The sequence below is a fragment of the Brachyhypopomus gauderio genome, unplaced genomic scaffold (genome assembly GCF_052324685.1).
Source record: "Brachyhypopomus gauderio isolate BG-103 unplaced genomic scaffold, BGAUD_0.2 sc79, whole genome shotgun sequence".
Lineage (NCBI taxonomy): Eukaryota > Metazoa > Chordata > Actinopteri > Gymnotiformes > Hypopomidae > Brachyhypopomus > Brachyhypopomus gauderio.
In genome coordinates this window covers 204,975-220,607 of record NW_027506900.1, presented here as the reverse complement: position 1 = coordinate 220,607, position 15,633 = coordinate 204,975, and the positions used below count along the sequence as shown (strand labels likewise).

The 15,633-nt window shown below is 38.8% G+C and overlaps 3 protein-coding genes across 4 annotated transcripts; 2 read left to right on the top strand and 1 right to left on the bottom strand.

The window, feature by feature from the left end:
* Nucleotides 1-6,333: 6,333 nt before the first annotated feature.
* Nucleotides 6,334-10,777, bottom strand: kcnj11l (potassium inwardly rectifying channel subfamily J member 11, like). 2 transcript variants are annotated; one of them, XM_076990956.1, is made up of 6 exons: nt 10,671-10,777; nt 9,597-9,776; nt 9,204-9,440; nt 8,586-8,855; nt 8,177-8,384; nt 6,334-7,663 (listed from the first exon to the last, which is right to left on the bottom strand). In XM_076990956.1, the coding sequence occupies exons 2-6, from the start codon at nt 9,753-9,755 to the stop codon at nt 7,221-7,223; spliced, it is 1,317 nt and encodes a 438-aa protein (XP_076847071.1). In that variant the 5' UTR covers nt 9,756-9,776; nt 10,671-10,777; the 3' UTR covers nt 6,334-7,220. The 2 variants fall into 2 exon arrangements, with proteins under 2 accessions (XP_076847071.1, XP_076847070.1); XM_076990955.1 differs by having other exon boundaries at nt 9,597-9,781; nt 10,671-10,772.
* Nucleotides 10,778-10,800: 23 nt separating this feature from the next.
* On the top strand, nt 10,801-12,613 carry bet1l (Bet1 golgi vesicular membrane trafficking protein-like). The gene is made up of 4 exons (XM_076990957.1): nt 10,801-11,009; nt 11,467-11,552; nt 11,658-11,714; nt 11,902-12,613. The coding sequence occupies exons 1-4, from the start codon at nt 10,988-10,990 to the stop codon at nt 12,067-12,069; spliced, it is 333 nt and encodes a 110-aa protein (XP_076847072.1). The 5' UTR covers nt 10,801-10,987; the 3' UTR covers nt 12,070-12,613.
* A 1,072-nt stretch (nt 12,614-13,685) lies between these two features.
* On the top strand, nt 13,686-15,356 carry arpp19b (cAMP-regulated phosphoprotein 19b). Its single transcript, XM_076990966.1, has 3 exons — nt 13,686-13,891; nt 14,260-14,382; nt 14,513-15,356. Exons 1-3 carry the CDS (start codon nt 13,829-13,831, stop codon nt 14,681-14,683), a joined length of 357 nt encoding a protein of 118 aa, XP_076847081.1. The 5' UTR covers nt 13,686-13,828; the 3' UTR covers nt 14,684-15,356.
* Nucleotides 15,357-15,633: the final 277 nt, after the last annotated feature.

Below are 15,633 nucleotides of genomic sequence, written 5' to 3'. Positions count from 1 at the left end.
TGTGTGTAATTATATATATATATATATATATATATATATATATATATATATATATATATATATATATATATATATATATATAATTACACACAAACATGGGTTTACTTTGAGTTATATATAATTCTAAGGCTATATATCGTGGATAAGGCTATTGATCATTGTGGCATGTTTCAGACATTCATTTAGGTGCAAGGAGATGTTAGTTTGCCACCTTTATTGCTGATAAGCATTCAGACAAAATCTTTTAAAAAGTGAAATTCAAGTATTTTGTTCCTTGAACTAAGAGCCAAACTTTTGATTTCAGTAATCTTTTTATGTCTCATGTTTTTTGCATTCTTATGATTACTGATTGATTAGATAATGGATGTGCCATTATGCATTATGCAATCATAACCCTGCACGGTGCAGTTTATGTCCAGTCTTCAACATGGTATGAAATGCAATATGCAAAATGCTAATGCCTTATACTTACAGAATTTCTTGTTCTTGTGAAATTATATCCCTTTGTGCTGTATAAGTATTAAGCTGGACATTTCATCATTGGACATTTAAACTTCCGAACAGTTCTCTTATTAACTTAAGTAAATTTTAAGAACAAATATTTTGAAGACATGATCTTATGCTTGATTACCTTGATACTTTCAAGTACAACTTGTTTTTATTATTGCTACATTATTTAGAGTGTACAACCTTTCTGGCTTGCCACTAAATACCATTGACATCATGTGCAATGATTTATTATAAACTTCTTTCTTTTGAAATATCGCATAGTTAAAACATTATGTTCCACTGAGAAATACTGTGGATTTGCAATGCTTATGTCATCTAGGAAGTCTCTATACTGGCATTGTTTTACTGATAGTGGAAGCCTCATTCACCCCTTTCTGTGGACAAAGTGAAATTAGTTTTTTCATCATTATGATGCTGCTAAAAGGTCTTAACCCTTCTTGCCAAAGTTTCTACTGAAAGTGATTAAAAGACGTAGAAATAAAGTGGGATATATCCTTATTACTTTTGTTATTACTTTGAAATTTTGTGACATATCTCATATTTTAAAGAAGCACTTAACAGAGAATATGCCCCTATGCAGTATTTGTGGTACACTATGTATTAATTAAACACTTTATTTTAACGTTATGTGAGAGATTTGATGCGGTAATTACTTTTGCATGTTATCTGCACAACTACTATATATAGTCCAGACAAATAATACAGTTCAAAGCTTTTATATTTGCAAAAAAGATGTTTTATGCTGTAACCCCTGTAAGAATTTATATAAATTTAAGATGGTCTTTATTTTGAAATGTTTTTGGTCTTTTACAGACTTTTAAAGTCAAGCATGTGCTTTAAAAAATTCGTTTGCCTTTTTACTCTTGTAGCGTTTGAGTTAAGTGTGATTTAAGAAAATCACATTGATAAAGCTTTAAAATGCACCGTCTAATTTTTTCCAAAAATAACCTCATTCAACTGTTCTATGTTAAACTCTTATACTTCCATATGATGCATGTTATCTACATATATATTTGTGTACTTTGTTACTTTTGGTAGCATTTAATAGCATAGCATTCCTTGATTTTAATTCTAGTTAAAGCCCAAGTTAATGGCTGTGTTGTACTGGATCGTAGTACATTGTGTTCTGTTTAGATGTTTTTATGTTTCGTAGTATGTTATTGTTGTACAGACTGTTATCTCATAATGAGGTATGCCATTAAATGGAAAAGCTTTTGCATTTTTGTACATGCAATGCACTCTGTCATTCTACAAACTGCTGTGGTGGTCTTTTTCTCTCTCCAGTTTGTTGTGTGTTGAGTGGGGGTTCTTTCTTTAGGATGGCATGGACCAGCCAGTGCTGCTTATGGTCTTCCTGGTGTGCGAAAGACTCATTGTTGGGGTTTCTTTTTCATGTAAAGATGCATTTCTGCATATTTTTTTTTGGACTTTGCTTTGTCTGTTTTAAATAACCAAATGGCTGTTAAAATTGCTGTCATATTCAAACCTAGAGGATAAGTCACCTTAAAACACTCTCAGAGAATTTTAAGGAGATCAACCCTCTAGTTTTGAAGATCTCCCTCCCTCTCTCTCTCTCTCTCTCTCTCTCTCTCTCTCTCTCTCTCTCTCTCTCTCTCTCTCTCTCTCTCTCTCTCTCTCATATGTTCTTGCTCTCGCTCTCTCTGTTTACTCGCCAGCCAGCCCCATTCTTTATTATAACATGAGCCAAAACCAAGCTTAGGATTTTGTTATGGCTTGGTAATTTTTTTTGTTTCTTCAAAAACATTGTGTACCAAAATGTAGATTCCAAGTCAAAATTCATACTTTTGTATTTCATGATTCATGTCTTTTTGTAATTGTATTCACAATAATCTGTAGTGTATTTTTTATTGATACCACACTATATGCTGATGGTGTTTTGTTTAATAACCAGTTTGGGGGAGCAACATTTTAAGCTTTATAGGAACAAAAAAAAAACATTTCTGATTTCTTGTTTATATTCAACTGAATGTTTTTATTATTTTTGTGAAGACAAGTTTTGTCATTAAACATTTACACAGTTCTATACATCGCACTCTTTGTATTTGCATGAATACACTGTAACACTGGAAATACATAGTTACAAACTATATGTGAACTTAAGGAATTAAATAGCTGAAAATTGTAGTTATGTATAAATCACCCCAAAATGTAAGCTTAATTATGTATACTCTGCATATAATGGTTAATAAAGATTTTGTATTTTATTTCTTTGTGTTTGCATTATTCTGATTTGTCTGAGTTTGAAAAATCTTTTCAGTTATCCACTTTGACGTGGTTTTAAGAGTGTATCCCATGAGTGTAACATTTCAAATAAAGCATTTGTCTTCAGATTATGTATTCACAGCCAAAGGATGCTGAAGGATACAGCATACAGTCCAGAGTTGATCATGTTGAAACCGTGAAGTGCCTCGTTCTGTAGCTTTTAGCAGTTGAGTGATGAAGGCCACAGAAACGCAGATCAAGTCCTCTTTGTTGAAGTCCAAGCGCTACCTCATTGTTCGGCCGTCCCTAGTTCCTCTCGCTGCGTGCTGCTTCCTGGCAGTTGGACAGATATCATGTCATTGTCACAACTCCCTCGGCATGCTGATGACCGGCTAGATGTTTGTGTGCGCACATTTGTTACTATGATGTTGGGACGGAGGAGAAGCACAGAGGCAGATCAGTGCTGTGATTTAAAGACGCTAAAGCAGAGCCCCGAACAAAGGCACACAGAACCTCGGGCTTTCAGTTCAATGTTTCAACAGCCCAGATGACATGCGAGTACAGTGGTTTTGCTGGTCCCAACAGTTATAAGCAACCCATTGAAAAAATCCAGTTCAGCTAAGCGCCTGAATGTCTGTGACTGCAAGTCTATGGAAAATCAGACACAGCACATATTATTGTCAGCCCAGCTGCAGCACAAGAAAACATAGCTGAATACTTTTTTTATTCCCAGAGTCATATACAAACATTGTTTTGAGCTATATCAATGTTGCATTGATATTCATTCTATATAGCTTAGACTAAAACGCAATCATACAAAGACACTGTAAACCATGTGAGATATGTTTGCTGGAAGCCAGACACTAATAAAGAATCTAAGAAAAATCTGTTGAGAGGTTGAAGAATGTAATGACCAGAGTTTGACATAGTTTAGAAACAACATATACAACAAACTAGTGCACATGTACGTTACATATTAATATACACTGTATAGTGATTTTAGATAATGAACGATATGGTAAGGGTCGCCACAAGGGGGCGTGTTGGTGATTTTTGTTTAGCTACTAATGGTGGTTTGCATCTTAGTGATTGGGCTACTGTTTGCCATGTGCGGCATGGCATGGGTAAACCCAGGATGCCCACGACTGCAATCAATGACATCATTCAAGTAGGGCAAGGGTGAGGTTGGGCGAGAGCTCGTGCAGAGAAGAGGCGGCATTAGCAAAGATTGACGATCTTTGTACTGAACGGGTGTCTTCTGTATGGGGTTGACTCTTTTCAGCTCAACACATCATTAAGCATATTAACTACTTTGGTAAGTAGATTAATAGCCTACTGTTTTAAATGATTATCTTATTAATTTGAACTGTATAGCTTGGTAAAGTGTTTTTTTTTTACTTTTGTATTTGGTTTCACTGTTTATAGGATGTAAAGGATTATTATTCATATAAATTGTGAATAGGCTGGTAAAGTGTTTTTTGTTGTTTATTTGTTACTTTTTGTGTTTGGTATCTCTTAATATGTGTAGGTATCCAGCACCAGCACAATGAAATACTGCGTTGGTCTTTTCGTGCTAGTATGTTCGATAACTAGTGGCCTCGGTGAGTTTATTCAGTAGATATCTTGAACTTTTGAACGTTATCTCTTGTTTTGTGTATGACCGCGGTGTTTTTTATTTGAAACAGGCAATAAGCATTATGGAATGCGCTTCTCCTCTGTAGGCTCGTCTCTTCAATGTTATAAATGTGCGGATTATTACGGTGGACGGTGTGAAAACGTGCAAGACTGCTCTTACGAGGATTCCTGCTTGTCTTTGCACGAGAAAGGTAGGCCTGCGCGGATCTGATTTGAAAAATAAATTTAACCGAATAACTGGTTCAGAATCATCACCTAACCCCACCCCGACATTTATGCGTGTGACTTATCTGTGTTAGGAGGGAAAACGATTCGTCAGTGCATCAGGTACACGGACTGCGACAACTCTCGCCTGTCTCAGATGTTTCCTGCGGTGTCCGGATTTACCTACAGGTGTTGCAACAGTAACTTATGCAACAGTGGTCACACTGTGGGTTTGCCATTCATCTCCCTGTTGATCTCTCTGTTCGGGCTGTGGTGGTGCTGGTGCGCTGTGTGAGAATTACACTATTGTGCAGAAGTCATAAAGATTTCGTGGTCGGCTCACAAATTCATACGAACGTTTTATAGGTATGGTATACTGGGAAATTATATAATGTGGAAACTTTAATGCTTTTAAACGAACAACCACACAGCTCTTTAACAACTATTAACTCATTTGAGTTTAATTAAATGAAACATTATTATCAGAACCTTAATATAAAAACCTCTTTTGTTTTTAATTCAGTTTGCTTGCTGCTGATCATCATGTAAATGCAACTAAAGCTTCTCTTTGATATCTTCTTTTTGTTTTATCAGTAAAATCACTAAGACAAATCCACGTTGTAGTGTTCACATTCTTCATGAAACCTGTGTAAAGTTGAGAACTACAAAGTGTTTCAAGAAAAAAGAACATTTAAAATATTCATTAACTCTCTTTTCTTTCAGAATTTACAACTAGGTCTCACACTTCTACTCAGTTCCACCTGCAATACCTGTGTCCTACCTATCAAAACAAAAACAAAGGGCGTTTCAGCACCATGGATAGCTCCATGGTGAGTTAAAGAAACGTTGTGCCCACAGGAGTAACAACTATTGTATCAGTTACTGACATACAATAGACCTCAAGTCAGAAAGGTCCAATATTCCCATATCATTTAGCTGACAACATGTAATCTAAAAGTTTTAATCTTTTTAAAATTAGTGTTAATTATTGAATAATGTGATGTGAGTTGTAGAACAATTCATTTAAAAAAGCTAAAGGAGTTTGTGTCCAAACACACACACACACACACACACACACACACACACTCAAAAAGCTGTGTCCTACTCACCCAAAGAGCTCATATATCCAAAATTAACAAAGTTTGAAAGTTCAAGTTCACTGACAGGGGTTATTAAGAGTTAGGAATTAATTCCTTTAAAAGATCAAATCTGCAGGAACACGTCTTGCTGACTGTACATCACATGTACGGCAATACACACTGGCTGTGTCCAACTGTTTAAGATGACTGGAGCTTTTTTTCATGTGATTCTCGTCCCAAAATGTTCAAATGTGCAAAAACGTTTCACCTAGGCTAAATCACCAGCTTCATTACTTCATTGCTGTAGTGGAAGAAGATAATTTGCTCCCTAACTAAAATATGTTGTTTAATGCTATCAAATAATGAGAGAAGTCAAATCAAATAATTAAGCACATGAACTGTGTCCAATCTGGCCACACGTCTCAGAGCACATTCAGTCGTGCTAAGACACATGGATCCTACACACAATCTGTTCTGTTCATTGTCAGTTGTTAAAGAAATATGTGTAGACAACAGGGTTAGGGAAATCAAAGTGCCTCAGCCCAGATTCTGTTTAATAACCTGACCTAATGAGATCATGGCACAATAAAGCTCATATTTTATTGTTCTATTTTTAAATTAATTGATTAAAGTTTAGTAAATAGTAAAATAGTAGCATTGGTGGTATGACTGTTGTACACAGTAAATAAACTGATGCTACTGACATCACCAAATTCTGGTTTAAGCATCAGCGTTTGAGGGATGTTTAGATAAACTGACATAAAAAAATTAAAAAGTACTCTGAATTCCAAAAAGAAACAAATGTGAAAACCATGGCATACAGAATGCAACCAACTATTATGGTGTAAAAATGTTTAATGCTAACAATAAAAACCTCAGATAAAAATAATTTATTAAATATTTGATTTAGACTATAAATACACAAATGAATTAATTTCTATCTCAGCCTACAATCACACTGGTATATAATGTAAGGAGGTCAACACAATATAGTAGTTTCAGTAGTATCACAATAAAAAAGGGAATTTAAACAAGTAAAAAATACTCACATTGTGCTTCATTTACATATTTGCAAAAGACCACAACAAGACGGTTACAAAGACACAACATACAAGTAAAGAAATCAATAACAGTTACAGTAACAATGACTCATTAAATGGGAGCAGTGAAATACTGGCACATTCAGCACCACCAATAAAGCACAAAACAACTGGATGAAAAATAGATTTTTTTTAAACGGGGGTGTTGAATTAAAACACCACATACAGCTGCCTTGTTTCTGTTGTCTATGGCATGTGTGCTTTGTGGGTGTTTCTCTGGTGTTACAATAATAAGTTGCTTTGGTCCTGAGGAAAATGCAGAACAGCCCAATAATTCAGAAAAGTGCAAATGATGGAGGAAAAGTACAATTCAAAAACAAATAACTTTTCCATTTACTTATTAAAAACAATCCCAAATTAGATACAATATAATGGGTCATTTTAAAAAGAAACACCATTAAAAGCATTTGTGGAATGAGGTCACACTATTAAATCTCCATGACTATAACTTGTATCTATCATGTATCGTTTAATCACTCATATCCTCCATGGTCTCCTCTTCTATCTCTCTTCCAATCACCTCTAGTTTCACCGTCTTCTTTTGCCCTTTCCTCTCCTTGCCCCTTTCGTCCTCATCTTTCTCTGCGGGGGCGTACCAGGGCCTAGCGGTGGTGTCCTCGCAGGCACGCCCCCCACCCCTCCTGTAGCCACCGCGGCCCGCGCGCACCAGCCCCCAGCCCTGTGGCTTGCCCTCATGGGGTCCGCTGTCCTGCACCCCACGGGTCTGGTCCAGCTCCTTGGCGCTGAGGGCGGCCATTCGGACGGGCACCGTGTTGCCGAATTTGGAGTAGTCCACTGAGTAGCGTCCGTCCTCCTCGGTCATGATGGAGACAAACCGCCGTCCCCAGAGGATCTCCTCCGGTGTGTAGGACGTGCGCGCCTGCATGGTGATGCCCGTGGTCTCCACAACGCCTGGCACACACAAATACAAATACAGTCAAATACGGTGTCAAGGTGTCAAATACAGTGTCAATGTGACGATGTCAACAGTGTCTGCAACAATGACATCCATGAAAACAATGGCTTAAGTCATTATTCCTATAGTGATTTACCATTAAGAGCTTTAAAATGTCATAGTTGGTCAAAAGACATTTTTAATGTAAACCTAGCAGTATTAATAATGACCACTTATTTATGAAGCTACTCACTCTCCAACACAGTGATATCATTAAGTTTCACATGCATATGCATGCAGAGCCGGAGTGGGCCCCTTTTTTAGCCCGGGAGTTTCATGCCCAAATCCGGCCCAAAATTTTTTTTTCCCTCCCAGTCGGCCCAAACTAGAGATTGACATGAGCCGGCCCATCGGGAATCCTCCCGAATCTCCCGATTAGTCACTCCGGCTCTGTATGCATGCATGCATTTGCACACAGAGCACTCCTAACGAAGTGGTATGAATGCAAGTTAAAGAAGGAGCCATACTACCTTCCAGTATAACGATGATCTCCAAATCCTCAGTTGCCAGTGACTGGGCGGAGATCTCATAGAGGGGGCTTCCTCTCTCGATAGTGTGACTGATGATGAGGGGTGAGACAAGAAAGATGCCGTTACTCCTGAGTGGGTTTTCAACCTGAATGTCCAGCTGGCAGACTGGAACCACCTCCCCTTCCGCAGTTACTGTCCTACGAATCACCTGATTGTAAAGCAGCAAAGAGCAACCAATCAGCAGCCAGTTATCTTCCTTCATTTGCATATTTTTCATGTTTTATATTCTCACAAAACAAGAGCTTCTAGTGCAATACTGCCTAACATAATCATGCATTTATACTGTGAGACCATGCCAGAAATAAGGGGAGCTAAATTCTTTCAGTTTCCCCTGTGAATTCCTGCTCACCTGTAGCTGGATGGTAGCTGAGATGATCATACTCTTCCTCAGATCTCCAACACGGAACATGAATGTGGGTTTTCCATTGCGTGGGGCAATCACAGCATTGCGGGAGAAGATGAGCGTCTCTGCTCGACGATTAGCCTGAGCTGTCTTCATAAAGACACAGCCCAGCATGACAGCGTTGATGATCAGACCCAGAATGTTCTGGATGATCAGAACCGTGATGGCTAGTGGACATTCCTCCGTCACCATCCTGCCGCCAAAGCCAATGGTCACCTGATATTATTAACAAAGGAGATAAAATGGGACACTGTAGGATCTTTTGAGCAGAGGTCTACCAAATTATCTATGAAAATACATCAGTGGTATAGGCAGTACAAATAGAAAACACATTTGAACAAAACTCATTATTTTTGTCATTTTAAATGTTTTAAAATTCTGTTTTAAGGCATGAACATATCATGATGTGTTCACACAGGCCAAAAGATCTCAAAATGAACTTCTGGCTGGTGTAAAATATTTTAGTAACGACATCACCATTCATTTATTTTTATTTCAAGGAATGATTCAAAATTAGCTGAATGAACTGCAGTTTGTCTCCATTCCATTACGCTCTTTCCTCACCTGCACCTCAATGGAGAAGAGGAAGGCTGAGGTGAACGAGTGAATGGCAGTGACACAGGGGACAGGTCCAGGCTCATTGGGGTCACGTGGTTCAAGGTCACCATGGGCAAAGGCCAGGAGCCACCACACCATGGCAAAGAGCATCCAGGAGCAGAGGAACGCTGACGTGAAGATGAGGAATGAGTGCTGCCACTTGAGGTCCACCATGGTGGTGAAAACATCCTGGAGAAATCGACCCTACAAAGAGAAATGAAAAAGTAGCTAGTTTCTGCAACAATGTCTCTTCAAGTAAACCTGGTTTACAGTGTAAAATTTTTTTTTTTAAGATTTGCATTACAAAGGCTGAGAAGTCATTATAGTACAAATGCATAAATCAACCAGCAGAGTTTGTACCTGCTCCCTTATGTTCTTATGAGCGACGTTGCATGATCCACTTTTGGTAATGAAGCGAGCCCGCTGTGATTTGGTGCGGAAGCGGTTGGGCTGTGTGGCATCTTCAGCCAGTCGGGTCAGCAGAAATCCCTCAGGCAGGAGGCCTTTTCGGGCCAACATTGCTGGGTTTTCAGGGTTGTTCTGGACTAGGAGAATAGATATGTTATAGTCAAAATAACTCTATATTTGGTGGAGTAGGATTGTAATCGCCTAGATATCTGAATTACAAAATGCTAAATATTGTTAGGCAAAACTTCAACATGCTAGAATGTTTTAGGATCAAAATTTAAAAGAAAATGCTGATCCCTGCTTGGTATGTCTTTTCATATACTGTGTTATGATGGGGTTGTACATTACTGGATAAAAAAGGTGATTTTTTTTAAACGATCACTTACTTGGTACAGACCACTCACTACACAGCGAATTTCACACCAAACCTGAACGTTCACAACTAACACAAGGGCTTCTCCGCTTGTTTAAATGTCCATACATTTACCGAACGATGGACACTGAGCACATTTACAAAAGTATGTCTCCAAAAATAGGCTATTATGAACTTGAGTGCAGGAACGTTATTCACCTGGATATATTCAACCTACTCAGCCGGGTTTTTAAACGCGTTTCTCAGCTATGCGACGGAATAAAACACAATCTACAAAAAATAAATAGCTAGACAACTGACAAATTCTACAATTAATGTTGCAATTGCTTACTAAGTGGTTAAAAAACCACATTTATCAAGAGACGGAATATAATAGCCAAATAGAACAGAGTAAATAGTCAGCATCATGGCTAAAGCATAGCAGAAGCCCAGTTAGACCAGCGCACAGCTCGCAAGCGGAGAGGGTTTGTAGCTCGGTACCGTTCATCCTGCTGCCCTTTATCAACAGCACCAATGCTTAGACATTTTCATTAGCTGTTTAAAATAATCTGCTTTCTGTTAAATGCATTAAACTAAAGCGTAATATGTACAAACAAATGCCCTTTATTCGTGAATAAAGGAAGAGTTGACCATGTCGTTTAAGGTTGCATTACCTGTTAGCTGGCTTTATTCTGAGGATGCTCTCCAGCCAGACATACGACACGCAGTGCGCGAGCGAACCCTCCTGCGCGTGCGGCTAGGGGCGCGCAGGCGGGCGGACCAACATATCCCACAATGCTCTCTGCCTACATTTCCATTTTAAGAATTCCGTAACTGACTTGTTTAGGTGTTTGTAGTGAAAGTGTTTTACAGAGGCTGAAGGGTTTTGATGACTCTTTTCGTTTTAATTCAGTTTTTTTTACGTGTACTTCTTCTTCGCAGTGTTTTACTGCTTCTGAATTAGCAGAACAGTGAATGTTTACGCATTAAGATGGCTGATAACTGGAACAGGGGTGAGTGACACGTAGCCAGCTGTCCACGGCAGTGTATTAAAGTTGTGTATTGTCATTTTAGTCCAACAGAAATGTCTCTGGTTCTACTTTTAAATCTAATAATGACCAGTAGTTGCTTGACAATAATATTTACAGAGAGAGGACGAATTGTATAATCGTTAAAGTTTAATGGGGATACGTTTGCCTAATTAATATCTACCTAACCAAATAAGTGTGAGAATCAGAATAGGTTTATCTTCCACAGATTATTTGACACATTATTTTTGGTCCCAGTTGTTTTATCCCCTAAATTGGCATTCTTCTAACGCTGTAAGAGCAAACTTAATGTTTGTCATTTTAGCTGTCTGATATCAACCCACAGTTCCCTACATTGGATTCGATCACATTTGGGGACTTTTAATACTTCTTAAACTTATGATCAACTGAACTGCGTCTTTCTATCACCGTTGCCTTGTAGGACATGGTGCTGTAGATGATATGTTGGATGCAGAAAACAAACTCCTGGCTGAGAATCTTGCGAGCAAAGTATCCAGGCTGAAGTCTGTATGTCAGCATTGCTCAGTACAGTCAATGAAGAACATATACATTCTGTACATTTGGAGTTCATAACACCAGCAATATGAGAACATTTCTCTTTTGCATCCACAGCTGGCATATGATATTGACAAAGATGCAGAAGACCAGAATTCGTACTTGGATGGCATGGTGTGTATTTTTATGTGAATGACCTCAAGATATTGTGGGCAAACAATTACCTTAATTATCTTGCATGTCTATTCTTAAAACAATGATAGAAACTAGTCCAAGACACACATGCATGTGTTTGGAAAATTATTATTAGAATTTATTCATAATATTTTGTAACATTTACAATTGAATTTATTTCTTTCAGGACTCAAACTTCCTCAGTGCAACTGGACTGTTGACTGGGAGCGTAAAGAGGTTTTCCACAATGGTCCGCTCTGGCAGGGATAACCGGAAGATTCTGTGTTACGTGTCAATAGGCCTGGTCCTGCTGTTCTTTGTGCTTTACTACTTAGTCAGGAGAATACAGAAGTGAGTTCCTCCCTAAAATGGTCTGCTGTATGTTTTCTCAGTTTTATGAGAAGGGTATTTTGTGTGAATACAGTACTTTCATCCTCAAGGAATGAAATGTTTTCACTGGTAGGCTTTCTTTGCATCACCCTGGTTCATTTGAAAGGAAGGGATGAATAAAATGGAGAATTCACTCATTACATTCCAATCTGTTCTGTTCTGAGATGCTTGCTAAGCTTAACAGTGACTGTGCTTCATTTGCAGTAAAATCAATAATGTAACAAAATGCAATTATTTTCCAAAGTTTTGTATGTTTGGGAAAACACAAGGACCATATTGCCTTGTGGGTACTCTATGAACTAATTAGCATTATTTTAAACATTTCCTCATGATTTGTGTCAATAAAACATGTCATTGTGGATATTAAAACTACAATCCTGTATGTATGGGTCATGGTTATATTACATTTGAAGCATGTATCTATGAATAGGCAAAGGAAATATGTTTATTAATGTTGCAGGTATTCCTAAAACTATTTTGTCTTCTATCCAATAAAATTTTATCTTGTATATTTTTCTACTAGGTCTTTTTTATCAACAATTTAAAAATTATTGTCTAAGGTGACTACAGTGTAGTTGTTGCCATTTGTTGTCAAAAGGAATCATCAGCACTACTAGGTGTTCCCTTGACCCTTCGTGCACAGACTTGTGGTCTCTTGTGTTTGCCTTTTTAAAGTGAATTTTCTACTGATTAGAGGAATGCTATTCTAAAAAAACTGGTGATACAGGAAATTATCATCCCATCTGTAGCTTCTCTTTATTCCCTGGATCAGGTTATCATTCCAAGCTCTTTCATATTGTCAACTCAACATGTATGCCCATTGAAAGTCTGCCTTGGCTAAGGGATTACAATGTACTTGCAGCTGCCAACTCAAGGGCTATTAACATCCTCATTTTCATTTTCAAAGATCATTTCCTCATAATGATCTTTACTGGCTCCCTAGAAAGCAAAACATTATTCTCAATGTTCTCCTTCTCTCTGGTACATCACAGCCATGCCCCTCCTATCTCTCTGATTTCCTTATAGCAACACTCAGATCTTACATCTCTGGCTTCTTTACTATGCTTCTATGAACTTCTGATCTTTATCTAGAGTTCATCAACAACTATGGATTTCTCTTGCCCTCACTATTAGCCACTGTGAGTTTTAAACCCAGTTCAGCTACCCTGACCTTATCCTTAGCCCGTGAATTGTCTGTTTTGTCACTGCCGCTGTGGCAGTTGTTAAGGTTTTCCTTCTAAATTATGAACACATTGTAAAGAGTATCTGTCAAGTACAATATAAACAAAATATTTTATTGTTATTGTAAAGACGTACTCTCTATGGCTAGAGGAAATAAAACTTCCACTCTTTCTAGTACCAAAAGTATTTTAAAGCTTTTAAAACTGACTAGATGGGGATGATTTTATTTATCCATGCGTCACACCGCTTGACACGATTTGGACATTTCCCACTAGTACCACTGCCATAACTACGACTACTAGGTATTTTCCAGTAGTACCTCCACTCCGGTAGAGGGCGGTGTAGCGCGCAGCGGCGCATGCGCGCCTACTTCATCAATAAAAGTTTTTTTAGCTAAGCTAACTAGCAGTAATACCTCCGTCTATCAGCGTTGTAGCGGAGGCTCGGGGCAGCGCGGGCGGAAGATTCAGCTAACGTTGTCGCGGTAAAGAAAGGAAGGAGTGTTATCAATAGTATATCCGTCACAGTTAGATTTTATCACAATGTCCAACGAAACCGAGATGGCGAGTCGGGCGACGGTGGAGGAGTCTACGGAGGAGCAGCAGGTCTGCCGAGCAGAGCTCACATCGCGGTTACCGTTACAACATGACACGGCTAGCCGAGAAGCTAACTCGCGTGCTAACTGTCGTACACGCTTTCTTGTGTCTCACTGAGGCTAACGTTAGCTTAGCGGAAACCTGTATCACCACACCTACGTTTACGCTTCTCCAAACTCACTAACACACTACTGTCATATTTTTCGAGCTACGTGGTTATATTTGGCTGTCTAGCCAGCAGTGCTTAATACCTTGCACTGTCCAGGGCGTAATATATATGGTGTATGTTACACTCTATTGTGTGTGAGCTGTATTTGGGTGTTTTATTTTGTTTAGTGAATGCTCACCTTCTGTACTGACGATATCGTGTTGTACAGGAGATGCAGGATAAGGTCGTGAGCCCTGAGAAAGCAGAGGAAGTCAAATTAAAGGCTCGGTACCCCCATCTCGGCACCAAGCCTGGTGGGTCAGACCTGCTGAGGAAAAGACTACAGAAAGGGGTATGGGGTTCATCCTACAGTAATTGACCAGTCTGTGTTTCACAAGGTGATGTGTCATAAAGATTCATGTTAAAAGCTGGGGGGGGGGTTGCTGCATCCGTAAAACCTACACTGCTTACTTTCTCTGCAGCAAAAGTACTTTGATTCGGGCGATTATAACATGGCCAAAGCCAAGATGAAGAATAAACAGCTTCCATCAACCACAGCAGAGAAGGCTGAGATCACTGGAGACCACATCCCAACACCTCAGGATCTACCCCAAAGGAAGCCCTCACTGGTTGCCAGCAAACTGGCTGTCTGATGTGAACTCTATGGACTTTGAGTCCTCGTACCATTCCTAGTGTCTTGATCTTGTTAATACTCCTTTCTCTCTTTGTCTGTTTTGTTTTCCTTGCCCAGCCCCTTCTGTATTGCCTGTTTGGATTGGGAGTTAGTTTGATAAAATAGGACACTTGTTTGCTGGGTGCTTTCTTAACTCTGTTCATCTGTGGTAACAAGGTTTTTGGCTGTAGAAGTAGATTTAGTTATAAAGTCTACTCTCAGGTTTAATCACACTGTAATCTTGACTTGAAACATACATTTTTAGGATTTTAGATTTTTAAGCACTCACTTTCCTGCAATGATTCATGTGTATTATGCTGTTTGTTTGAAAGGCTTGAACAGATCTCATTTGTCTAAACCGTATTGTGTGAGAAGCATAGGTTTTCTGATTAGTGCTGCTTGCCTCCTGCCTGTGACTTGTGTAAACAGCCTTAATTGTATCTGGCACAGTTTCTCCTGGGCAATATTTGCCCACTCTGGGGTGAGTCTTTTGTGGCTTTGGTCAGGAGCTTGTGCTTATATTGTTTTCATCTCTTTTAGGTCTTCTACTTGGGGTAGCAAATAATCAAACAATATTCAGACTGTGCACAAGCACTTACTGTCACAACTGTGCCATTTGTTTTGTAAATAAACTAGTTTTGCACACAAATGTACACGTGTTCTCTTCTGTCATCCTTGTATCTGCATGTTTATGTAGGTAACATCATGGTTCAGAGTATTGTGTTTGGAAGGTTATGATTACTTTTAAGTCTGTTTATGTGGATAATGGTGGCATGGGGAAATTTTCTTTCTCCCTCATAGATGCATAGCTCGACTTGAAACGCCATGCTTAAAGTCTCATGGAAGGCAATACTTGAGACTATTCTCTGTCCTGACTCCGAGATGGTGGAACGATCTTCCAGTAGCTGTTGAGACTGCAGTCTATTGCAG